The 27,497-nt window shown below is 43.2% G+C and overlaps 2 protein-coding genes across 2 annotated transcripts in view; one reads left to right on the top strand and one right to left on the bottom strand.

The window, feature by feature from the left end:
- LOC309564576 (claudin-10-like) overlaps nt 1–2,754 on the top strand; it is a 37,896-nt gene extending 35,142 nt beyond the window's left edge. The window contains exon 5 of the mRNA XM_082269220.1: nt 2,325–2,754. Within this exon, the coding sequence (XP_082125346.1) occupies nt 2,325–2,451 (127 nt within the window). The 3' untranslated portion in view covers nt 2,452–2,754. The remainder of the gene's footprint in view (nt 1–2,324) is intronic.
- A 4,988-nt stretch (nt 2,755–7,742) lies between these two features.
- GABARAPL1 (GABA type A receptor associated protein like 1) lies at nt 7,743–25,182 on the bottom strand. Its single transcript, XM_082268450.1, has 4 exons — nt 24,998–25,182; nt 18,449–18,527; nt 16,152–16,270; nt 7,743–8,578 (listed from the first exon to the last, which is right to left on the bottom strand). Exons 1-4 carry the CDS (start codon nt 25,085–25,087, stop codon nt 8,513–8,515), a joined length of 354 nt encoding a protein of 117 aa, XP_082124576.1. The 5' UTR covers nt 25,088–25,182; the 3' UTR covers nt 7,743–8,512.
- Between the last annotated feature and the right edge of the window lie 2,315 nt (nt 25,183–27,497).

Genomic DNA, 27,497 nt, shown 5'->3' with positions numbered 1-27,497 from the left:
GTGGCGCTCTGCAATCATTGGGGGACAATGCTGTGGCGCTCTGCAATCATTGGGGACAATGCTGTGGCGCTCTGCAGTGATTGGGGACAATGCTGTGGCGCTCTGCATTGAAAGGGGCTCGCACGCTGATCTCTGCATTGATGGGGGCACGGAACAGTTGCATTGAAGGGGGCACGCACGCGGAACTCTGCACAGTGTTTATTGCATTGAAGGGGGCACAGCACAGTTGCATTGAAGGGGGCATGCACGCTGAACTCTGCATTGTGGGGGCACAGCACAGTGTTCATTGCATTGAAGGGGGCACAGCACAGTTGCATTGAAGGGGGCATACACGCTGAACTCTGCATTGTTGGGGCACAGCACAGAGTTCATTGCATTGAAGGGGGCACAGTGTTTATTGCATTGAAGGGGGGCACAGCACAGTGTTTATTGCATTGAAGGGGGCACAGCACAGTGTTTATTGCATTGAAGGGGGCACAGCACAGTGTTCATTGCATCGTGGGGGCACAGCACAGTGTTCATTGCATTGAAGGGGGCACAGCACAGTGTTTATTGCATTGAAGGAGGCACAGCACAGTGTTTATTGCATTGAAGGGGGCACAGCACAGTGTTGCATTGAAGGGGGCATGCACGCTGAACTCTGCATTGTTGGGGCACAGCACAGTGTTCATTGCATTGAAGGGGGCATAGCACAGTGTTTATTGCATTGAAGGGGGCACAGCACAGTGTTTATTGCATTGAAGGGGGCACAGCACAGTGTTTATTGCATTGAAGGGGGCACAGCACAGTGTTCATTGCATTGAAGGGGGCACAGCACATTGTTCATTGCATTGAAGGGGGCATGCACGCTGAACTCTGCATTGTGGGGGCACAGCACAGTGTTTATTGCATTGAAGGGGGCATAGCACAGTGTTTATTGCATTGAAGGGGGCACAGCACAGTGTTTATTGCATTGAAGGGGGCCCAGCACATTGTTCATTGCATTGAAGGGGGCACAGCACAGTTGCATTGAAGGGGGCATGCACGCTGAACTCTGCATTGTGGGGGCACAGCACAGTGTTTATTGCATTGAAGGGGGCATAGCACAGTGTTTATTGCATTGAAGGGGGCATAGCACAATGTTCATTGCATTGAAGGGGGCACGCACGCTGAACTCTGCATTGAAGGGGGCATGTACACTGGTCTCTGCATTGAAAGGGGGCATGTACGCTGGTCACTGCATTGAAATGGGGCATATACCATCTCCTGTACCATGACCTGTGACATGCCTATACCATATCTGTGCCATGCCTATACCATCACCTGTGCCATGCCTGTACCATCACATGTGCCATGCCTGTACCATCACCTATGCCATGCCTATACCATCACCTGTGCCATGCCTGTACCATGACTTCAAAGTCACGCAATTTTTTACTGCGTTTTTTGACGTGAAGCAATACCTATTACATTTTTCTTTTTGCGCCCCCCCAAAAATTTTGAGCACCAGCCGCCACTGGTGCCATACCTGTGGGATCCCTGTGGAAGCTGGAAATCGCTGTAGAATGCACGTTTCCTGATTGGATGAGGTAGAAATGTGGGTTGCTGACGTCACGATCTCCAATTGGGGAACAATTTGAATAGATAAAAAAAAATTCACCAAGTGTTCCCTGGATGGCGCTCCTTCCAAACTAGTAGCCTCTTGTGTTTGACAATGCTCCTGGAAATTAGTGGCGATTACTGTAGTAGCAGTGCCTACTACAGTGATTAACAGCTTAAATGGAGATCCCACAGGTATGGCACATACTTATATTGGTCAAAACTGAATTAATGTAAAATTGGCATACCTAGAATTTAGCTTTACAAGTTTGTTTCCTTTAGAATGACCTGGTCCTCTGAGCAGTGGCCCCGATATCCTGTTTTAGGGTGGCTCTATAGGAACATTGCGATTGTTCCTATAGAGCCACCCTTGTATGTGTGTTTGTGGGTATGTGTGCCTCGTCAAGCACACAGGAACGGTGAGGCAAACCACGTTCCTTTTCCTCCCTCCTCTAAGCTAGTAGATGGACAGCTGCTGTAGACTGCGCTGTCCCTTGTGATCTTATACCCAACAATACATTCATAGAGGTGGAGACAGCTGTTTGGAAATGGCTGTAAGTGCTTGGGCATGAAATTAAAGCAATACTTTGCTGGGCAATGTGTAATCTAGAACTATCTGGATTTATTATTGAAAAAAAAGTTAAGAGTTTAAAACGACATTATATTTAGCGAGGTTATATACAGTATGTATTTATCATTTACTTGTTCATGGAAGTGCCATTTAATAATACATATTTGTATTACAGGAGGACCTATTCCTACAACGGAGTCACATCTGTAAGATCAGCGCGCACAAACCTCCAAGCCCGCAACAACAGCCACAACACACAGAGGGGATTGCCTAAACAATTTGACAAGAATGCCTATGTGTAATTGACTATGGTGGTTTAGAGGCCATTCTGGCTACATTTGTACCCTGCATATCCAACTTAACATCCAGAAGAAGGAAAAAAAAAAAGAAAGAAAAAAAAAAAAAGACATTGGTCCCATGTGTTTGATGGATGTCAGTCACTATCCCAAAATCATATAGACTGCAACGTAGGATGCCTTGACAAGTCCAGACATAAATTTGAAGATTACTCAGTCTGGGGTTCATGTGTCTAATCCTATTTTCAGTACAGGCCCTATTCTTTATTTTATGGCTCATGTTATGTCATTACTATGCAAAACCTAACACAAGAACGAGGAGGGGTGTCATTGCTGGTCTCCTTCTGAAGATTCCGCTTCTGGATTCATTATTACAGAGTCACAGACCTGAAAACAAGCATGCATTAGATGCAAGTCATAATTACCTAGCTCTATACTTGTTGGGAGTCAATGACCAAGAAAGCATCCAAAACAATTTAAAAAGCCAAAATTGTTGGAACAACAGTTGGACAATTAGAATTCTAGAAAAGTGGGGGGTCAAAAATAGCAACCTATATTAGACATTTGTCTCATTGGTGTGGATGCATGAGGAAGGAGGTCTTAGTGGCTGTTCTACTCAAGGAGGGGACCTAGGGTCTGTCGAGCCCTTTAAAATGTAAGGATTGTGGCTGTGGCCAAAAAGAAAGATCTCAAAAGCTTACGAATGTTATAAATCTTGTTTAACTGAAAACTTGTATGGAAAATCATTTCCAACACATTTTAAGAGGTAAAGTTAAAAACTAATATTTAGGGCTGCAGGCCAACACGCAGGGCTGCCGCTAGAAATCCCAGGGCCCCATACAGCCAATTTGACAGGGCCCCGCCCCCCACTTCCGGCAAAAATATCAAAATGATTACCCCCCCCCCCAATCTCTCTTCCTAGCACAAATCCCTCCCAATTACCCTTCCCAGCACAACCCCCCCAATCCCTCCACAAATTCACAACCCCATCCCCCCAGCACAAATTCCCACCTCCTAGCACAAATGCCCCAGCCCCGCTCCTAGCACACACTTTCCCACAATCTCCCCTTCTGGCTCAAATCCCCCAAACCCTCCTACAAGCACTTACCCCCCCCCCCCCATTCCTCCTTCTACCAAATGCCCCCCCCCAAATCCCCATTACACTTTCTAGCAACGAGAGCTGCCAATCCCTCAAACATCCCAGGCATAAATTATTTTCCCATTATTATTTCTGTAAGCCCCCCAAACCGACAGGGAGAAACCACTACTAAGCCAGGAGAGGGTGCACTGTGTTGTGCTTTCCCCTCCTGTCTGAACAACACACAGCATAAGAGACAGGATCGCTCTTACATTGCATTGGACTGTACACTCACACACACAGTTTGATTACCCCCCCACCCACATTTCCTGCTGTCTGGAGATGAGCAGCCGTGAAGGAGGTAAGGGGTGGTAATCAAACTATGTGTGTGTGTGTGTGTACAGTGCGATGCAATGTAAGAGCGATCCTGTCTCTTATGCTGCATGGACGAGTGTTGTTCAGACAGGAGGGGAGAGCCCACACAGCGCACCTCCTCCCAGGTCTTATCTCTCCACGACTCAACCACTTCTCCAGACTGCCGTCCCCGTGTCCCAGCTCTGAGTGTGGGCGGGGACAAACAGCTGAAAGAGCGAGAGGGGGAAAACCTGGCTTTCAGCTGGTGGAGGAAGAGGCAGACAGTGAATCGCTCTGTCATTGATCCTTCCCCCCACCAATCCTCCTGCTGCTCGGGCCCCCCTATGGACCTGGGCCCCATACAGGAGTACTGCCTGTACCCCCCTGATGGTGGCCCTGCCAACACGTGTCACCTATTCTCTGTATACAGGTTTCCAAAAAAAAGATCTATAAGGATCACAAGCTTTCTGGGCTTTTCTTTATGGTGCTCCTGGCTCACATTTGATCCATATCCAACTTTTACATTTCTCTGTCATGTTTGCTTTTAAATTAAAAATAAAACAATTTTTACCAACTGATTTTCGTGAAACCATCCATACATATAAATGCCGGACACTGAATCAAAGCCACGGGATACAAAGTGGATGTGTTTACCATTTTATTTAAATATAGGGCTACAGTCAAGATTATAATACATCACTGAATCAAATGGAACCTATTAACAACAAAGTGTAAAAAAAAGAAAAAACAGAAGACTCAATTATGCAGTTTAAAATGACAAGAGATGGAATGACTTTGGTCACAGTGAAATCTTCACACATAGCAATAAAAGCTACGCAGAATACATCACAATAACCAGGACTGGCTCACATGTCTTTCATTGAGAAAATATAGATCTATTGCCATACATCCAAGAAGTAAAATTCCAAAAACTTGCTTTTTAGGAGTAATGATATAGCGATCCATGTGATTGGTACCTAGGCTGTGTAGGTTTTATAGACTGTATGCTTATAAACCCAGGAATGGTCCAATGATGCTTGAGTCGCCTCTCTGCACTGGAGGATTCTCCCCTCTGTAAGTGGTTGGATAGTATCAGCACTATGCCGGTATTCATACTAGCAGGAGTTGGCTGGGGACTTTGAGACAAAGTATAAACCTTATTATATGCCAATTCTAGAGGGCAAAATTGGCAACTCAATTCAGACATTATTTTATGTTTGGACTCAAATCACTGGGTTCTTAATTAAAATAAGGTGTACGTTGGACATAGTAATGCATGTGCTTCTGGAGAGATTAGCATGGTAAAAAGGCCAGAAAATGTTTTGAAACCTCTCCTTTCTTTATGTCCAATGCTAGGGCACTGGAGACGAACATCTTATTTGCACAGGCAGTTTTTTGGTGAAGGTGAACTAACCCTTAAATGAACAAAAATACAAGAACAAAATTAGATAATACCAGAAATGTTTTTTCATTTTTTTTCCCTTAACAGGTAAGAGAAAACAGCGAGGTGGTTGTTTGATGACCACATACTTTAACTAGGGGTCTTTGCAAATTAAAAATGATTAGGAGGAAAATCCTGTCATTTTTTCCCCGAAGGTGCACAGAGTTTACTATAGCAGCCACATGATGCAATTTCATGTGCAACATTTGTGCATATTTTGCAAGGACATACCTGCCCTGCTCTTTGTAAATTCACCCTGTGGTGTCTTTTTTTATTTTATTTTAATAATAAATTAATTGTACCTCCTCATTAAGCTAAAACATGAATATAACTAAAATGCTGAAGCTCAAATTAATTAATTTTTTTTCTTTCAAAAATTAGCCCCAGGGAGCGGTACTTACACTGAATGAGAAATGTCCATTGTGCGGGTGCTTGCTATTCTGGTTAAAAGATCGAGTCCTCTGCCGCCCCCGCAAGCTGTGATCTTCTGGGGCTGCGGGGGTTAATACGATCCACTGGACCTATCAAAAGTGCTGACTATGCCTTTCCTTTATAGCTTTCATTCAAAAAAAGCCGCACTATCGCTTCTAGCAATGAAAAGCACTCTATGAATGAATCCACCCATTCTCTATTTTTATTGTAGGAAGAGATAGTACAGCTATTATGAATGGATCAGGGGTTGGAAAAGGCGGGCATAGTTGGCACTTTTGATGAGTGCTTGTGATAGGTCCAGTGGCTCCACAGGAAGATCATTGCTGAGGGGTAATTGGAGAACGAGGGGCCGGGGGCAGAGGAATGAAGATTTAACACAGCAGCTACCAGCACAAGTACTGTCCCTAGTGTGGATTTAAAAAAAAAAAATTAAAATTAATAATAATAAACTTTAGCCTATGCTACACATAAAGCTTTTAAAAAGTATTTTCCATTTCTTCTCTCAAAATAAACCAAAAACTTGGTAAGGGGGCACCAAGTCCAATGCTTGTTTTTTTGGCAAACAAAGAAATATCGATTCCCATTAGCATCACTACTTAAAGGCAAGTCCTGGATTTTCTTATTGGATATACTGTAATTAACGGGTCCTGAAAAGAAGAAGGTCTAGACCTTTCTACCGCCAGCAACCTCTACAAATGCTACTAAATATTTCTAATATTATTAACAGCTTACATAATATCATATATCACATCCTAGCAAAAGAAAAATAAATAAATAACGATTGAAACAAAAAAAAAGGTAGAAAACAGGCCATTAAATTCTGCTGACTCATTACTCTCTTTAAATCTTGCAATGCTGCCATCTAAAGGACACTTGCTGTATAGCATTCTATATAGGATTTCTTAACAAAAATAGATTTAACCGAGCATAAAAGATCAAGATTTTTATTCTTATAATAATAGTACATCAGTAAATCATCTGTGGATCTTACAAACTACCTCTAGATGAAAATTGTGTGGTTTCAGAATGCTGCCTCTAGGTCATTTTGAACACATCCATGAGATTTAACTGCACGTTCTGACAAGGTTAAACTAAAACGTGATACCCAACAAAATAATATTCATTACTTTATACTGTGCCAACAATGATGGTGACGAGCAACAGAACTGTGGGAGCTGTAGTGGGGTATGGCACTATAACGCTGGCTATATACAATGCAATTTTTAGGCAATAGTAACCAGCTTTGATTGCAAAAAGAACTGAAAAGGTTACATAGGTTGCATCCGCACCAAAGACGCATAGGAGGCATTTTTGGAGCCGCATCAAAATCGGATTGCACAGTGGTTCACACTTGTGCGATCCCATTCTATGCGTACTTGCAGATCCCCCTGCGTATCGCATATGGCAGTGTGAACTGCCAGAGGTGCGGATGCGATGCGGGAACAAGCTGCATATTTGCAGCGTTCCCGCATCGCACAAGTGTGAACCGAGCCTTAGTCTGCTTGTTATATCTTTTTAATAAGTATAAAAAAAAACAACTGCTGATTTTGCCAGAAAACTGGTGTGCTGATAATTTCCTGTACTCTCTGCCTATGTATAAGAAAATGGAGGTAGATGAAGGAATTATGGAAAAGTGGAGTTGTGGGGATAAGGAAATGAAGGGAGATGATTATTGAGAAGCGAGGTTGGTGTTCTTTGTAATCCATCAAAAATGAGATAGGCAGGGCTGACACCATGTGGCTAGGAATTCAGAGCTGAAATTACACTTTGCTATCATGTGAAAGAATAAAGGCAGAAGCATACTATATTTCTGGCACATCAATAGTTATTTTTCTGTACTTGCAGAATGTTAAAAAAGGATAAACATGGGGTAATGTGTATGTATTGTAGAAATGTACTAAACATATTTTTTTTTTACTTTGTCTTGACATACACTTTAATGCAAGCCAATGGCAATAATCAAACCTGTTGGTCATTGGTTGATTTGATAGGTTTTGTTAGCTGGTTGGTATTGGTTGAATTTGCCATGTGTATAGCCAGCGTTAGGCCTACTTATTAAGCATTACAAGCAGCAAGTATGTGCAAAGTGCAGTAACTCACAGCTTTCAATCCAAGTTTACCTGTAGTCAGGTAGATTCAATTGGTTCTTACTAAATAAAAGCTTTGAACATCAGAAACATCAAGCTGTATTTTATAGCTTTTTTCGAACGGTTAAAGAACAAGCATGGGAACAGCTGAACAGTCAGCAAAAGGTCCTTAACTCCCTGTATTACATCGTATGGAGAAAGCTGTTGAGTGTCACAGACAGAAAACAGTAGTGGGATATCATGTAGTGCCATGGGCCGATGGGAAATGTTGCTTAGTGACCACTAAAGAAATTCTTATGTTCACACACTGACTGACATGTGAGAATGGAACTAGGCTACTCAATTCTCATTGTGGCAAGCGCAGCACCATGGAACCCTTCGGCCCTCGAGTTTTCACCCTTTTCCCCTGAGATGCCTCGTCTTAACAATTTAAATATGGGTCGTTTAACACCTTTGATCCTTAGCGAGTCAAGTTTTTTTCATCCTAGTCCTGCCAGGTTCTAAAACGTAGTGATTTTCCCACCACGACCCCCTCCATGTAGACTTTCAAGCTGCCCAACACATTCAGCCCAGCAGCTGGGTTCCATGAGCTGTGCAGTTCTAGAAGTTAAGTGTTTGGTGATATGGTAGGTGAGGGTGGTGATGGCGTTGGGTTGGAAAAATCCACACTTGCTCTCACTTGCCATACACGCTCTCGTCACTATAAGCCACATACAGGAAGCAATCTTCTTCATGGTTATCCTGAAAGACACAAATATACACATTGGAATCCATTGTAGATATTTTCTATTAATACATGATTCATTAAAACAATTCAAGGAGCAAAGCTATAATTACGCTAAGTGCAGTAATCCAGGTCTGTGATTAAAGGACTTTGCACTCCTGCTTTATTGACTTCTTACACAAATACTGAATAAGTCTGCATATGTCTTCTTGGTCTTTTACCAACTATGCTAGCAACACACACACGCACACACACACGCATTTTATTACTTTCTCTTGCTTTGGCTGGTTCCAGCAATCTCCTCCTCTCCCTCTGGTGCTCTGGGTGGTCCCTCAGCATCTTCACGTATAATAAAGAGCTATTAAATCTGCATTGTACATAGGGGATGTATGAGCAAGACTGTGGCTGGAAGCACCTTAGAGAGGAGGCTTTAAGGCACCAGTTACTGTAAAATGCTGGAGCTAGGAATAAAAGTATGAATTGCTCCTTATTCCTGAACCCCTAGAATGAATAATCAGTTAACCCTTGCAGTAGACCTTTCACATTCAAAAAACAACTTCATTAAGAAATTAAATGCAATGTACACAAACATCTCATAAATCCATACATTAAGAGGAACAGAGAGGCCAATTGTTAATCATGTGTCTATTTAAGCGATGATAAGAAAGTACTGAAGGTAGTCACAATATACAGACATCTTGCCATACTCATGTAACGAATAGGTTTGTAATCAGGTCAAGCCGACGATCAAGGACTGGTAGGGAAAACATATTATAAACCTGTACATGTGGCCGATATAGCCAGCCATCTGTCCAATACCTAATTATATTAGTGGGAAAGCCTCTGTGAACATAGATGAGCTTTTTGCAGACATGGGAGTAAGTCACACATGTGCAAGTCACAAGCAAGTCTCAAGTCTTAACCTTCAAGTCTCAAGCAAGTCCCAAGTTACTGTGGTGAAAAGCAAGCAAGTCAAGTCGAGTCCCTGCTAGAAGTCAAGCAAGTCAAGTCAAGTCATTTATTTTGGTCAAGTCACAAATCAAGTCAAAATATTGATCTACCCCAATTTTCACCTTTAATTAAGTTCAAAATCAGTGGTCAGGAAAGGTTTTGTTTTATTTTCAACATTAACAAAACTGCTTAGTGCTTTTTTCTTGGCATATTAAAGAAACACTTTGAATGCCCAAACAGCTCAAAATCCTTCGTCCGGTCATGTTTCAACACCACAGTCACTAAAAACGTGTTAAGTATTTCCATTGTTAAACAGCCAGTGTCCTAAAAATCAGAACACACTGAGGTGTTTTAAGTGACTGTGGTGTCAGAAACATAACAGGCACATTCATTTTGCTTTAACACATCTTGAGAAAATGCAAATATTTAATAACTTAAAAAAGTAAAGTCATTTCGAGTCATATGTCTCAAGTCAAAGTCAAGTCTCAAGTCACGAATATCAAGTCAAAGTCAAGTCGAGTCTTTTATTAATTTTAGTCAAGCAAGTCTCAAGTCCTCAAACTGGTGACTTAAGTCAAGTCATGTGACTCAAGTCCCCCACCTCTGGCTTTTTGTATGGGGAGAGTCAGGTTCACCTCCCTTATCCAAGACTCAAGTGAGGGAAGGGTTGCCTCCATCCAGTTTTTTGCTAGAATATTGCGGGCCGTGAATAATGTTTCATGTAAGAATATCGTTTGAAATGTATCCTTGTCAGGGTCTGGTAAGAGACCTAACAAACAGGACTTTGGGTCCAAGGATACCCTCGCAGTAGACTTTAGCTTTTGTTTTGTTCCTGGAGTTGGGCAGTAAGGTTGTAATTATTCAGGTCATGGTACAGTTGTTAGTAGTTAGTCCCTTGGATTTGTTTTAGAACAGTGGTTCTTAACCTGGGTTCGATCGAACCCCAGGGGTTCGGTGAGTCAGTCTCAGGGGTTCGGCGGGGGGGCAACAGGGCAATTGCTCCCCCCGAGAAAATATTACTGATTGTGAGGCCAACCCCCCCCCCCCCCAGGGAAATCAGAGCTGCGGCCGGGACGACTCACAGCCATTACACATAGACACTTGACGCTCTGCCCCCTGTACCTCCCCCAGCAGGTTTCCAGCCTATCTCCTGCAGGCTGCTTACTGCTTGAGTGGGCGGGATGGGGATGTACCTGACCACGGAGATCGCGCCCGCCTGGAAGAGGGAAGTGTGAGCAGCTGAGCAGAGGGAGCCGAGTGAATGTTCCTGGAGGTAGGCTAAGCTAGCTGTACATGGTGGATTAGTTTGCAAGCACCTCTATGCTAAGTCTGCTGAGTTACTGCAGCTTAGCATAGAGGTGCTGTTAGCTGACAAATGGACCCCTGGTGTGTGCCCTCCTGATACCCCATGGTATGCCCTCCCAACACCTCCCCCCCCCCAGTGTGTGTCCTCCTGACACCCCATGGTATGCCCTCCCAACCCCCCCCCCCCCAGTGTGTGCCCCCCTGACACCCCATGGTATGCCCTCCCAACACCTCCCCCCAGTGTGTTCCCTCTTGACACCCCATGGTATGTCCTCCCAACCCCCCCAGTGTGTGCCCTCCTGATACCCCATGGTATGCCCTCCCAACCCCCCACCCCAGTGTGTGCCCTCCTGATACCCCATGGTATGCCTTCCCAACCCCCCCCCCCCCAGTGTGTGCCCTCCTGGCTCCCCCAGTGTGTGCCCTCCCAACCACTGATGTGTGCCCTCCTGACACCCAGTGTGTGGCCTCCTGACTCTCCACTGGTGTGTGCCCTCACTACCCTCCCCCACAGTGTGTGTCCTCCTGACCCCCCCCCCCAGTGTATGCCCTTCCAACCCCCTAGTGTGTGCCCTCATAACCACCCAGTGTGTGCCCTCCTGACCCTCCCCTTGTGTGTGCCCTCCCAGCCCCCTGGTGTGTGGCTTTACTGATCCCTGTACACTGTCCTATCCTCTGTCCTGTCAACTTCTGTCCTCTGTCCTATTCTCTGTACACCGTCCTACAGCCTACTGACCACTCTATCCTTCCCTACAATCAACTGACCCGTATACACTGCCCTACATGCTACTGGCCTCTGTACACTGCCCTACATCCTACTGACCTTTCTACACCGCCCTAAAAACTACTGACCCCTATACACTGCCCTACATGTTACTGACCTCGCTACACTGCCCTACAAGCTACTGAGCACTGCACACTGCCCTACAAACTACTCACTACTGCACACTGCCCTACAGCCTACTGACCTCTGTACGCTGCCCTACAGCCTACTGACCTCTGTACATTTTACTTTGTATGATACGTTTAATTCAGTTCTGTAAACAACACCTTATTTTCTGGCAGTTCCCCTCCCGAGACTAGACTCATAAAATCATATTTTATTTTTCCAATTAAGAAGGGTTCGGTGAATGTGCATATGAAGCTGGTGGGGTTCAGTACCTCCAACAAGGTTAAGAACCACTGTTTTAGAATCTTGTAGCTGTTCTGCTGCTTATTCATGCAGCTTCTTTGGTTTTGAATAGCAATGAAGAAGCTGCTTCATTAAGCTGGGAAATGTTTTCCACATTACAGCTGAATGTGGTTAATGGTTACTAGCAATACTGAGGACATTGAAAATACAGTAAAAAATAATAGTTAAATAATGATAAATCATTTAATACATTGCTCATCTAAAAAGGTATATTTATAGCTAAAACATTTTAGTTTTGAATACAAGTAAAGCCTAAAATGTCTTTTTTTTTTTTTTTTTCCTCCTTTTTCCGGCCGCAGAAAGTCAGAGGAAATCTCTCTATAGCGAGTTTAGACAGCTGTCACTGAGAGAGGTGCCTATTTTGGAAGATTTTACCCTTCCCTCCTGTTCTGATCAGGGCTGCTGTTAGAAATCACAGAATCCCATACAGCCTACCTGACAGGGCCCGCCGCTTCCCTGCCAAAAGTGACTGAGGACATAGATTTATCAGTCCCTTTCTTTGCAGCCTCACCCAGCACAGATTCATGAATATAAAACACTCTGAGACTTCCTGCTCATTCACAATTTGAGGCATAATAAACAGTTTACTATGCTTCAGTGATGATTGGACACAGGAATGATTGGTACCAATCACTCACTGTGTTCATTCAAAAAAGGACGGGGCCAGTAAATGACATATTTATCAGCCCCTTTTCCCACCCTCTATCCTGGAACATCTCCCTTTGTGTCTGCAGTAGCTGCCGGAGGGAAAGGAGAGGAGGGAAGCCAGAAGTGCTGTGGGGGAAAGGGGAAAATGGGGGGGGGGGGGCTGGACAGCAGATGGGAGGAGCACATGTGCTAAGACCAATCCCCCTGGAGGGAGGAAGAGAAGCTGGCAGCACTGCAGGGGGAGGCAGAAGAGGAATGGTGGCTGCAATATGAGAGTACAGCCAGCCCCCCTACTCAGCAGGTGCCTGGGCCCCCCCTTTTGAGCTGATCGTGCCTGGGCCCAGTACAGGAGGGTTGGCTGTACTGCCTTATCAGTGGCCCTAGTTCTTGTAACAGCAAAATTTGGATTTTCCAACACTTTCTATCCTTCAGACAATGGTCACCAGGACAAATAAAGAGGACAAGTTTAACCAATAGGGACAAGGACAACTGTAAAACCTGTGAAGCCTGAAAGGAGGTTAAAAAAATTCCTCTCTATCTACATCTTAAAAAAAAAAAAAAAAAAGAAGTATGGCTATAGATAGAATTTTAAGGCTCGCTAACAATGGCTGTACATCTTTCTGACCCAATTGCTTCTTTTCTAATTTGACCATCACAAGGATAGGATACAGAAAAAAAAAAGGGGGGGGGGTGGGAAACCACATTTTAAAACATTCACGATCCATAATTTTTCTTATGTAGGAGCTAAAAAAAAAAAAAAAAACTTTGTATCTCTATACATCTGAATATCTATCAACAACTTCCACCAGTTATATTAAAACCCCTTATGTTAGTACAAAAATTCACAACCCCATTCAATTGAAATGTCATTATTTAAAATGTAACTAAAAAGCCAAAACTTTTTCTGTTAGTTTTGGATAGAGTGGGGAGGGAGAACACCTGCCAAGTTTTTATTGCCCTTCATCCTCTATATTTCTCCTGTTTAACCATTATCACCAAAAAGGAATGTAAAAGAAAATTCCAGATTTTGGCTTGACATTAGAACACTAAAGCCAGCTATTGACAGCTCGAATCATGGCCAGTCACTGCATGGGCAGGCTGAATGTACCCAAATTGATCGATCGATTAACTTGGGCACAACCAGCTTGTCAGATTTTACATGTTATCAATGCTAGCGGCTATTATAGCCAGTATTGATGGTGGGAACCCTCCTTCGGAGCTGTTGTCTTCTCCAATGCATGAAGATAAAAAGCCTTCTGTGTGCAGCAGCCTCCCTCATACATACCTGAGGTCCCTCTAGGTACAGCGATGTTGCAGGAGTGTCTCAGCTGCCGGGGACTTCCCTCCTCATTGGCTAAGACAGCAGCGTGGTGCCATTGGCTCCCGCTGCGGGCAAAATCAGTCAGCCAATGAGGAAAGAAAGGGGCCGGGGCCGAGCCACGGCTCCATGTCTAAATGTACACTGGGAGCTGTGGCTTGGTTTGTGTGCCCCTATAGCAAGCTGCTTGTTGTGGGGGCACTCCTCAAGAGGAGGGCGGGGCCAAGAGCACCGAAGAGGGACCCGAGAAAAGGAGGATCTGGGCTTTTCTGTGCAAAACCAACTGCACAGAGCAGGTAAGTATAATATGTGACTACAAATCACTTTAATTGTCTGTATATTCAACAGCTATCTAGACAGATTGCTGACAGATTAAAGATTAATAAAGTCCACAAAGTCCTTATTTTTTTGCAAAACCAACAGGTATGTGCTATGTCCCACTATCTGACTGACAATGCTAACATACTTGAAAACAAGTCTCTGATATATTGTTTTACGTGTATAAAAATCCAAAACACATTTTTAGTTTTGAATAGTGGGAAGCATTAGAACACCTGTCAGGTTTTTATTTCTGTCTCCCAATTGTTCAACTTTTTTTTTTTTTTGTCTACCGTCTCGGGTACAGGAAATTCAAAAAGTTTAGATTAGAACTGTAAAAAAACAGGACGTGAGGGGAAATGTCCCTAATTGGGGCAACTGTCTATGGGGATATCCCCTCTCCCTTCTTGGTGTGTCTCTGAGACAGGAAGCGAAGACAAATCAATGAAACAGACAGCTAAAAAAATAAAAACACACACTCAACAAAATAAAGCATAAACAAACCAGAATCAATTTCTTACTTTATCCAAATGTAAAAAAGTAGAAAAAAAAACAAAACAAACAAAAACAAACAAACAAACGTACACTTGGTTGGGGGGGGGGGGGGATTCATTTTAAATTGACCAGTTTAAGATTTGTATGTTATCCTAGGGGTTTGGCAGCTCATGAGCAGTTTCACAGAAAATACACATCTGACTCATGTAGAGGATAGGAGCAGAATGTGATGGCAAACAGAAGTAAAATTCAAAGCTGTGCTAGGTAGCCCCCATATAAGAAGGGGTATCCTGACAATAAGGCACCTATATTGGGCCTGGTAGAAGGAAGCAAACATCTTCTGCATCGGGTGTCTCTGCAGTCTATGCCCCCACTGTATGCCATTGCCTCTATGTTACATTTTCCAACCGTTAAATTACATTTAATATATTTCATGTGGATTTATAAGGATTTTACCAGCTTGCTCATCACCACTGAGCACATTTTTTTATGCAGGTTAGCCATCCCATGCCATAGAGAGGAAGCCCATCATGGTGATGGCCAAATAGAAATGTATGTAGGGAAGGAAACTTTAACACTAGCAAGAAGTGACATAGTTTCTCATGATCAGAACAGCCTGGCACTGGGGTGGAATGGGACAACAAAAGCTGTAGCAATATGTACCAGCACCACTAGGTGCTTGCTCATTGTACCTCAGCAGCTATTTGTTTTCCTTGTTAAGGTGACAAAATTGAGCTACACACAGACACAAGATGACACATCTTAATAAGAGCCATTAAATATTGATTGCTCATAGATATCACACCAGGTCCAGTTGCTGCTGGCTACCCTACAGACATATAGGTACGCTCATCTTTTATTACACAATAGATTAGCCTCTGAATCATGCCTCTATACCAAACTGCTCTTGAAAGTCTATAGCCAGGTTTATACGTAGATTTTTCCTTATTTCACCAGTCTGTTGAGTCCCAGTTATCTCAGAATGCACTGATTTTATATAGTAGACCAGGGATATGCAAACTGTGGCCCTCCAGATGTTGCAGAACTACAAATCCTATGAGGCATAGCAAGACTGACAGCCACAAGCATGACACTCAGAGGCAGAGGCATGATGGGACTTGTAGTTTTGCAACTGCTGGAGGGCCACAGTTTGCATATCCCTGCAGTAGACCTATGACCCGAAGTTAAACAGCCATTCTTTGGATTCCCAAAAATGCTATGGTAAATTACTGCATGTGGACAATTGCAATTTGTCTTGATCATTCACTTGTCTCCTGTGCTGTTGACAAGTATATCTTCTCCATCAGTCAAACTTGATGAATTCACAAACATTTTATGTAATGTTAACCTAATAACCTCTTACCTCGTACAGCTGTCCCATGGTGGCACTGGTTGGGGGAATGGTGTTGTTGACAAAAAAGAACAACGCGTCTTCTGGTCGCAGGTGTATCCGCTTCCGGATTAGGAAGTAGAACTGTCCAACTGAAGGTTGTTAAGGGAAAAACAAACACAGCTAATCAACATGGACGTCATGTTAAACAAATAAGGAGAGAATAACAAACTCCTAGAATATTTGATGAGCACTGAAGGTCTCCTACTACACAGCTACATAAACACATTGCAACACCTCCTGTAATCTGTTACTCCTAGACTACTAATTCAAGGCATTGCAATACCTCCTGTAATCTGTTACTCCTAGACTACTAATTCAAGGCATTGCAATACCTCCTGTAGTCTGTTACTCCTAGACTACTAATTCAAGGCATTGCAATACCTCCTGTAATCTGTTACTCCTAGACTACTAATTCAAGGCATTGCAATACCTCCTGTAGTCTGTTACTCCTAGACTACTAATTCTAGGCATTGCAATACCTCCTGTAATCTGTTACTCCTAGACTACTAATTCAAGGCATTGCAATACCTCCTGTAATCTGTTACTCCTAGACTACTAATTCAAGGCATTGCAATACCTCCTGTAATCTGTTACTACTAGACTACTAATTCAAGGCATTGCAATACCTCCTGTAATCTGTTACTCCTAGACCAGTGTTTCTCAACTCCGGTCCTCAGGGCACACTAACAGGCCAGGTTTGCAAGAAAACTGAAATACATCACAGGTGATACAATTTGCTGCTCAGTGATTGCAGTATTCTTTTTTTCAAATATGAAGTTTATTGAGATAAACAAAAAAGGGATAACAACATGTTACACATGAAACATCCACAGTAGACAAACTTCTCGCAATGCATGGCAAAATACCAAAAGAGGTAATATCGTCAAGAAGGCAAATGCATAACTGAGACTTTCGTAGGCATAAGAAGACAAAAGAAGAAAAACATCCAAAGTGGGTCCCACTACGGTGGGACAGTAAACTTAAACAACAGACAACAGTTAATACAGTGAAGGATATGACAGTCCTTAGCCAGTCAAGTCATATGCAAGTGGCACCGCATAGAGAGAAGATAAACCCCTATGAACGGTGCACATAGGGCACCACTGGATGGTTAGAGGAGACATAATAAGAGATAGAGAAGCAGTACAGTATGGTAGCGAGAGAACAGGGGAGGGCAGAGAAGAAGGAAAGGGAGGGAGGAGGTGATAGAGAAATACAGAAGAAAAAAGGACAAGGGGGAAAGGAAAGAGAGGGAAGAAAGGTGGGGAAGAATGGACGGGGAGGGGTTAGGGAGATGGTGGGCGCAGCGCCGGGACAGGCCCCCCCAGGCAAGGGCGGCAACTCGGCGGAGTCTCAAGGGCACATCAGAGCTTTCCCCCTATCAGAGATGAGAAACACATTCCAGTATCCCCAAGTCTTTTCGTATCTGTCTCGCTTGTGAAGCGCCGTGAGGGTTAAGTCTTCCATCTTGTTGATGTCCTCCAGTCTGCGCATACAATCCCCGATGGAGGGGGACCGGGTAGTCTTCTAATATAGTGGGATGCAAGACCTCGCTGCCGACAGTACATGGGGCACAATAGACTTCTTATATTTCCGCATTGGGATGCTGGACAGTTGCAGAATATAGAAAGCCGGAGTATCAGGTATGATATGTCCCGTGAGGTCCCTTAGGAGAGAGCCCACCGCCAACCAGAAGTCCCGTAATTTAGGGCAGGACCAGAAAACGTGAAGTAAGGTGCCACATTCCTCTTGGCACCTCCAGCACAAGTCGGACGTACCCGGGAACATCTTACACAGCAGAGACGGAACCCTATACCACCGGGTCAACACTTTGTAATTAGATTCCTGTAACTTCGTACAGGTCGGAGTCTTTAGAGCGCTGGTGTAGAGGTTAGATCGTTGAGCTGGCGAGAGCGTCAGTTGGAGGTCCCGTTCCCATTTGGAGATATACGCAGGGGTGGAGTCCTCTGGAGGATTGCAGTATTCTAGTCTGCATCTCCCCAAGGCAATACTTAAAATCTGGCCTGTTAGTGTGCCCTGAGGACCGGAGTTGAGAAACACTGTCCTACACTACTAATTCAAGGCATTGCAATACCTCCTGTAATCTGTTACTCCTAGACTACTAATTCTAGGCATTGCAATACCTCCTGTAATCTGTTACTCCTAGACTACTAATTCTAGGCATCGCTAAGTGCTGAAGATAGCAAGTCAATGACGTGAGATGTGGCAATATATGAAACATATGAGAGGGGTGGGGAGACACATACCAGTGAGGTCTGATGGTACAAGATATTTCCTCTTGTCCAAGTCAGGGACACGAGCTTTAGGAGCCTTTTCAACAATTACCTGGAATGAAGCACAGAGTGATGATGGCAAATTACTTGACTTGAAATGTTTGAGTTGATTTAAATCTGGGTGTTTAGAAGATCAGTAGTGTTCATTCTTCCCCACAGCTTATGGTTACATTTTTTGGAGCCCTGACAGTTGTAAAGAAATAGGAGCACCATTGTAGACAATACTATCCCAATAATTCTACTACAGGCACAAACATGAGCATCACTTTGCTTGGTATACTGTATGAAGAATCATTCAAGGTGCCAAACAAGATAACTTATAATAAGAAATTAGAAGCAGACATATGTTTCAAATATCTTACCCTGAATGCACACAAAATTTTGGCATCCTAGACAGGTATATTTGGAATTGGTCATATTAAACCTATATACGTGGTAGAACGTATGGCCAGATTTCCCACTGGCCTATTCAATAATCGAAAGAACATGGACCATGTCACACAAATGACGGTTCTCCATACAAGTTCTGCTAATTGGCAAATGAAGCCCAAAAATCAAAGTTTAATTTATTGTAGCTTACCAATTCTTAGGCTGCTTTCACACTGATGGGTTGTAACGCAACAAAAATGCAATCTCTTTAAATCCTATGGGACTCTTCACATCACTGCACTAGGTGTGGTGCATTTTGAAAAGTTCTGCATGCTGCACCCTATTGTGGTTTTCAAAACTGCACCAAAAATAGCAGGTCCCCATTGAAATTAATAGAAAAATGCATCAAAACCCGTGTAAAAAAATTCATCAAAAATGCACCTGTATTGCAATTTTGGTTCATTTAAGTCACCGGTGCATGCTGGGTAAAAGATACTAAGAAAATGCACTGGAAATGCGGCAAAAATGCATATGCGTTTTTGCATCTGAGCATTGTGAAAGCAGCCTTTCATGTGGTGGCTCAATTAGTTATCAAAGGTGGCAGTTGGAGGGTTGAGAAAAATTATTAAGCGGAACTAAACCCTCCTGTCCTATTCAGCCAACGAAGCTGCCATCTTAGTCTGTGTTTGATCTGCAACTGCCATGTGGCTGCAAATGTAATCATCTATGACACCAGCCAATCGATGGTTTGACAGTTAAGAACGCAAGCAAACGTGACAGTTATCATTCCCTGCCTTCAGAGAATAGAACTGTTTTTTTTTTAAACAGTTATCGATGGCTTTAGTTCCACTTCAGAATGGATTGGGGTGCTTATGATCATCAACTTTTAATAATTTATGTAAAACCTTTATCCCAAAAGAAAAAAAAAAAAAAGAAGGGGGAACGGTTTGCTGAAACTGCTAAAAAAAAGTGTTAGCTGGATTTTGGCTTCAATTTGTTAGTCAAGCCCATCTAAATCTGCTAGTGCATCTAAGACTATCTTCACCCCAGATTGACAATGCTGCTGTCCCAAGGGGTCTCCTTTGTTCCTCCACCCGGAGTGGAGACACCCTCATACAGGAAGTGTGTTACTGGCTGCATCACCTGGTGAAAATAATACAAATGCAGCCACTTCATTTAAATCCAATGGCATTAAATCCAAAAGCAATCAATGATTATATTGCAGCTTATCCTCTTAGATCCGATAGCTGCAATTATTTTCTTTTTTAGGATTTCTTTCTTCTTTTTTCACTTGGTGATCCGGACAATAAGTCTGTTGTTTTTCAGAAGAACAAGCTATCCAGCAGAATGGATCAGTTACAAGGATGAGAAAAACTGTTTAATGCTAAAAGGGGTACTTACAATAATCAGCTTTTATTTATGTAAAACCTTCATCCCAAAAAGGGAAAACCTGCTTACTTTAACTATTAATAAAAAGTAACTCCACTTTTGATGAGAAAAAAAAAAAAAAAAAAACACCTCCCTCTGGGTGATCTATTCACAGAGATTTTAACAAACGTTGTTGGAGAGTCCTGCCTTTTGATATCCTGAAGAAATAGCTGTTTGATTCTCTGAGTCCCTGTACATGATTTTATAGTTACCAATTAGCTGCTGCACCTGGGGGGCTCTAATGAGGAAGGTGGCAGGGTCTGCATCAATTTAGACATGATTTCTCCTTGGGAGTAGCCCATCAAAAAATGTTTTTGTTGCAGGGGATGCCAAAAATCTGATTTAAATTCTCACTGCAGACTTCCAAGAAAATCAATAAGCCAATCACATTTCTGGGGGAGCGTTCTGTATACCATCTGTGTACAGAACGCCTCCAGGTTGACAGAAAATGTCAGCGCTGCAGATTAAAAAGAAAAGGTATATTTTTAATATTCAGTTACAATTTGACTTGTGTAGCAATTGTATATGCTATATTATTTTTTTGCATGTGCTATTTTTTTCCCAAGAAAGTGGAGTTTAAGTTTTAGCTGGAGTTTGGTCTCAATTTGTTAGTGTATCTAAATCTTCTAGTACATCTAACACTCCCCTCCCCTTCCCTTCCCCAGACTGCCAATGCTGCTGTCCAAATGTGCTCCTTTATCCAATGTGGAGGCATTCTAATACAGGAGGTGTGTTACTGGTCAGATTACCAGGTGAAAACAGAGAGGAAAAGAAAAAATGAATGCAGCCACCACATCGAATGTTGGGTAAGCTGCAATTTAACAGATTTATGGGCATTATGTGTGAAAATTGCTAACAGAAATGTATCCTTGCCTATAGTAACCAACCATAATCTTTGTTTAATTTTAAACCCTGCACTGCAGAAATGACAGTTGGAAGCTAACTGGTCTCTATTGGCAATAAGGAATTTTGCTGTCACAATTTTCATATAAGCTCCTCAATGGCTTATTATGCTTTGTATGCATTACAGCCAAATGGACTCAACTGATACCTTTTTTATGCATCGTTCATGCATGCTAAACCCAACCATATAGCTATAATTAGCATTTTTCTAGGAACAATGCTTTTTTTTGTTCCTGAAACGTGTTGAGTTATAACATGCCTGGGGGGATGGGGGGGAGCAGTGGCCATAAACAGGTGCTTTTGTTCCATCTAGATGTTACTACCACTTTTTATCTCAGAAAGGATGGGAAGTTTTCGGAAAGATTAAAACCATGCTTAGTCAAGCCATTCTTCAATATAAACCAATGAAAAAAACATACCCCCCCCTAAACCCACCCTGGGGTTTTGCCTTCCTCTGGATTAACTGTGGGCATAGTATTGTGAATAAGGGATTGCCCCCCCATTTATGTCACTTGTGTCCTTTTTTCAACCAGACCAACTATGTAACCCTAAAGGTGTACAATATACCGTATACTAACTGTACCCTGGGTACATTCTGTGTAACCCTAAAGCTGTACAATATACTGTATACTAACTGTACCCTGGGTACATTCTATGTAACCCTAAAGCTGTACAATATACCGTATACTAACTGTACCCTGGATACATTCTGTGTAACCCTAAAGCTGTACAATATATTGTATACTAACTGTACCCTGGGTACATTCTATGTAACCCTAAAGCTGTACAATATACCGTATACTAACTGTACCCTGGATACATTCTGTGTAACCCTAAAGGTGTACAATATACTGTATACTAACTGTACCCTGGGTACATTCTGTGTAACTCTAAAGCGATACAATATACTGTATACTAACTGTACCCTGGATAAATTCTGTGTAACCCTAAAGCTGTACAATATACTGTATACTAACTGTACCCTGGATACATTCTGTGTAACCCTAAAGCTGTATAATATACTGTATACCAACTGCACCCTGGATACATTCTGTGTAACCCTAAAGCGATACAATATACTGTATACTAACTGTACCCTGGATACATTCTGTGTAACCCTAAAGCTGTACAATATACTGTATACTAACTGTACCCTGGATACATTCTGTCCAACAGTCAGCTTTCACTAAAAGTAGATTCTAGCACCTTGTTAACCCCCTCCCCTCCTCCAACGTAATAGCATACGTCGGGATGGAAGTTAAATCTTCCTGCAAATGTGTAGGCTTGAATATCTATGGTTGCTAGGATGCCAGCAGTCCTAGGAACCAATGATAGGTGGGGGAGGGAAACCTTCTGCTGGAGACAGCTGGCAGTGGGGGGGGGGGGGATTGGTTTAGGTGGGGGAGCCAAGACCACAGGCTGCTGCATATTTGAGCTGCACACACTAATTATTGATGAGAGTGCAATGATGGTGAGTACCCTTACTGTCGTATTGCACCCCCCTTGGAGTGCTTTCCAGAGTGCAATGTGGGTGAGTACCCTTACTGCCGTATTGCACCCCCCTTTGAGTGCTTCCCAGGGTACATGCCATATCTGCCATACCCTAGGTACCCCACTGATGGTGAAGTGGGCATATCTTTCTTTCAATCCGTGGAGATGGACTTTAATGCCACCTTATATATAAAAGTTTTCTTACACTCTAGTCAAAATAACAGTTCCATAAATTCAAAGTCTCCCTTGATAGCGCTGTTATATAACTGCCACCCTTAAGACCAGGGCACAAAGTAATGGCAGTGCCATAAAATCATTGGCTCTCTTATTACAATGTTTCAATATCCTTGTCCCCCTGATGACAGTACAATAATGTCCCCCTGTGACAGGGATGTAATATTACCGCTCCCTTTTTGAAGGAGCTGTAGTCTAAAGTCCCCTTTAGGACAATGTCTAAATATCATGGTCGCCCTTATAACAGTGGCACGTCTATCTTTTGACAGTACTATGATATCTCTGCCCTCTTATGACATTGCTCTAAAATCATTATTAATATTCGGGATTTATAGTGCACCAACAGTTTGCACACTGCTTTACAACTTGAGGGTAGACGGTACAATTACAATAGAGGAGGAATCAGAGGGCCCTGCTCGTTAGAGCTTACAATCTAAAAGTATATCTCGTATAATGCAGGTTATAATATCACAGCGTCATTCCTTTTAGTATGTCCCATCACAGCCTCCCTTATGGAAGCTCTGCAATATCCCTGTCCCCATTAGAACAAGGGCACAATATCACCATCTCCCTTATCCACAAAGGTGTCCCAGATTTGGTCCTTTTCAGGACACAATGTTCTTCCGCTTTCTATTTATGTCAGAGTGACTGTGCATGGCATAGTGACGCCTCGGGTGTGCCCAGACTGCAATCAGCGTTGTTATTTTGTATATATTGTTTTCCTGTACAGATAAAATGTCTAAATATTTGTAAGAATTATAAAACGTTGCTCAGTTTTAAACACTGGGCGGGTGCTCTGTGCAGCCACCAATCTGGTGCTTCCATTCGTCTTTTAGCCTGCACTGCAATAACAGCAGCTAGATTCTGATTGGTTGATGTTCTCCCCCCCTGCTCTTTTACTGTTCACATGGAATTCAGGAACAGAGAGGGAGCAGCAGCAGTTCCTGCAATACTGAAGGGGTTAAATAAAGCATCAGAGAAGCCCTCCCCTCTCATTGCAGTGCTGAGAAAGGAGTAGCGCCATCCTTCCCCAGGGTCCACATACAGCTGGAAGGGGACATCCACCTGCCAATAAAATCACACAATCTATACATCAATCTGCAGATATCTAGCGTTCTTATTCTCGATCGGTCATTTTTAATGCCTATAATTAATTCCTTATTCCTGCGCACCTCTGTGGTTGGGAGACATAGGTCTCCTTTAGAAAACAATTACCGCAAGCTCTGCATGAAAATGGGCTAATAAATGAGATCCTTGAGAATTTTAGATCTTGTTATTATGTCAGCCACCTTTCCTGGGCCTATAAACTCCCCTTTGTCCTCAGTACAATCCCACATAAAGAAGATCCCTTAGATTGCAAGCTCTAATGAGCAGGGCCCTCTGATTCCTATTGTAGTATAACTCTACTGATTGCTAATGTATTGTATTATTACTGTACTGATTGCTAATGTATTATATTATTACTGTACTGATTGCTATTGTATTATATTGTATTATAACTGTACTGATTCCTATTGTAGTATAACTCTACTGATTGCTAATGTATTGTATTATAACTGTACTGATTGCTATTGTATTATATTGTATTATAACTGTACTGATTGCTATTGTATTATATTGTATTATAACTGTACTGATTGCTATTGTATTATATTGTATTATAACTGTACTATTTGTTTGTTTGTTTGTATCTTGTAAAGTGCTGCACAGACTGTTGGCACTCTATAAATCCTGTATAATAATAAATCCCATTATCACTTTAATCATTTTACCTGTCACCACCAGTGACCAAGTCAGTGTGTCATAATTCAAAATAAAAATTAAAATGAAAGCAACCCCCTCCCTGATCGCCTGCATCAGCTCTGTACACCGCCATGGCCTTTGTTCCAACACATACCTCCCACTTATTAGATCCCCATAGGAAGGTCACAGGGGATCCCCACTATTCTGTCTGTTTAACCTACAATAAAATGAAGACAAAGAAAGTACAGTTCCCACTCCCATAGCAGGCAATGAGTAATCACATCCCCTGGCTGGGTGATTCCAGGAAGGGGTTAATCCTGCAGGTAGAATGCACACAGAGGGGGGTATACTCACTGGCACCCTGTCTGGGTATTTTTTCCTGATCTTCTCCCCCTCCTTCTTCCTGTACTCGTAGGGGTGATCCTCTTTGTACTGAAATTTCATGGCTGCCCTCTATGATGTCCTGCTGTCTGCACAACAGATGATCCGCTCCTTTAAAGCTCGCTGCCAGGCTGTCTGCTAGGGAGCAGGCAGAGAGGGACAGATGACGTCACCGGGCACGCCTCTGGGCGGTACCCAGCGAGCCAAACAAAGAGCAGATCGCCTTAACCCCTCCTTTGCTGCGACTCTCTGCTCAGCTGCTGGAGGAGAGAGGGAGCAATCATCATCATCATCATCAATCATCATCAATCATCATGTTCTACCAGTCCCAACATGCCCTGCCAGACAGCTGGGTGACAGGAGAGGCTGGGACTTCTAGTCCTACAGTGTGATGACAGGAGAGGCTGGGACTTCTAGTCCTACAGTGTGATGAATGGAGAGGCTGGGACTTCTAGTCCTGCAGTGTTTACAGGAGAGACTGGGACTTCTAGTCCTACAGTGTGATGACAGGAGAGGCTGGGACTTCTAGTCCTACAGTGTGATGAATGGAGAGGCTGGGACTTCTAGTCCTGCAGTGTTTACAGGAGAGACTGGGACTTCTAGTCCTGCAGTGTGATGAATGGAGAGGCTGGGACTTCTAGTCCTGCAGTGTTTACAGGAGAGGCTGGGACTTCTAGTCCTGCAGTGTGATGAATGGAGAGGCTGGGACTTCTAGTCCTGCAGTGTTTACAGGAGAGGCTGGGACTTCTAGTCCTGCAGTGTGATGACAGGAGAGGCTGGGACTTCTAGTCCTGCAGTGTGATTACAGGAAAGGCTGGGACTTCTAGTCCTACAGTGTGATGACAGGAGAGGCTGGGACTTCTAGTCCTGCAGTGTGATTACAGGAGAGGCTGGGACTTCTAGTCCTACAGTGTGATGACAGGAGAGGCTGGGACTTCTAGTCCTGCAGTGTGATTACAGGAAAGGCTGGGACTTCTAGTCCTACAGTGTGATGACAGGAGAGGCTGGGACTTCTAGTCCTGCAGTGTGATTACAGGAAAGGCTGGGACTTCTAGTCCTACAGTGTGATTACAGGAAAGGCTGGGACTTCTAGTCCTGCAGTGTGATTACAGGAGAGACTGGGACTTCTAGTCCTGCAGTGTTTACAGGAGAGGCTGGGACTTCTAGTCCTGCAGTGTGATTACAGGAGAGGCTGGGACTTCTAGTCCTGCAGTGTGATTACAGAAGAGACTGGGACTTCTAGTCCTGCAGTGTGATTACAGAAGAGACTGGGACTTCTAGTCCTGCAGTGTTTACAGGAGAGGCTGGGACTTCTAGTCCTGCAGTGTGATTACAGGAGAGACTGGGACTTCTAGTCCTGCAGTGTTTACAGGAGAGGCTGGGACTTCTAGTCCCACAGTGTGATTACAGGAGAGGCTGGGACTTCTAGTCTTACAGCAGAATGACAGGAGAGACTGGGACTTCTAGTCCCACAGTGTGATGATAGGAGAGACTGGGACTTCTAGTCCTGCAGTGTGATGATAGGAGAGGCTGGGACTTCTAGTCCTGCAGTGTGATGATAGGAGAGGCTGGGACTTCTAGTCCTGCAGTGTGATGATAGGAGAGGCTGGGACTTCTAGTCCTGCAGTGTGATGATAGGAGAGGCTGGGACTTCTAGTCCTGCAGTGTGATGATAGGAGAGGCTGGGACTTTTAGTCTTACAGCAGGGTGACAGGAGAGGCTGGGACTTCTAGTCCCACAGTAGTGGTAAGCTCAGACAATAAACTTCTCTTATTTGAACCGGTAAATACATTATTAAAAGTGTTTATTATATCTGCAAAAATATACCAGTTGATCCTGCCAGAAATCGCGTGATCTGATAACTTCCTGAGCTCCCTGCCTCTGAAATATTATCAGACTTACCATTGCTCTCTATCTCCCTGGACTACAAAACACCTCCCACAGTTAGTCTGGGTTCTAACTTATGGAAAGCAAATGGGTGTGATTCTCATGCCTATTTTTCCTGGAGTTCATTGCGATTTTGCATTGCAATTTGTGCTAAAGACAGTGCGATTGTATTGTGAATTTAATGCGTTTCTGCATTAAACTGCGGATATGCGCAGCTGCGATTTCTGCGAGGGGGGGGGGGGGGAAATATGTATAAATCTACACAGAAGAAGAAGTATGTGCCATTCCCATTGATGTCTATGGAGAGGAAAATTGCACTGCAACGCAGTAAACTCGCACAGGACCCTTTTTGTTGCCATATCACATTCACATAGCAATCACAACGCATAGATGTGAACGACCGTTATTGAACACAATCGGTTTTTGGATGACATGCGGATCCAAGCTTTTTGTAGCGCCTCAAATTCGTATCAGTGGGACTATACAAATCACACAGAGGGTGCACAGACCTAGTGCATTATCCCAAGACAAATAATTTATTGAATAAAAACACAGTAAGTATTATACTTACAAAGGCAACAGAAAA

Source organism: Pelophylax lessonae, assembly GCF_965119305.1.
Source record: "Pelophylax lessonae genome assembly, chromosome: 9".
In the NCBI taxonomy this organism is placed as follows: domain Eukaryota; kingdom Metazoa; phylum Chordata; class Amphibia; order Anura; family Ranidae; genus Pelophylax; species Pelophylax lessonae.
The sequence above is the reverse complement of the archived record's forward strand: the minus strand, read 5'-3'. Positions and strand labels throughout refer to the sequence as shown.

Bases quoted from the DNA above. Each gene is read 5' to 3' on its own strand.
- GABARAPL1 (XM_082268450.1), bottom strand. From the start codon at position 25,087: ATGAAATTTCAGTACAAAGAGGATCACCCCTACGAGTACAGGAAGAAG. The intron at 18,528-24,997 runs GTGAGTATACCC...GCTTCATTCCAG, and splicing joins AATACCCAGACAGGGTGCCA to GTAATTGTTGAAAAGGCTCC. The intron at 8,579-16,151 runs GTAAGAGGTTAT...TGTGTCTTTCAG, and splicing joins CCATGGGACAGCTGTACGAG to GATAACCATGAAGAAGATTG.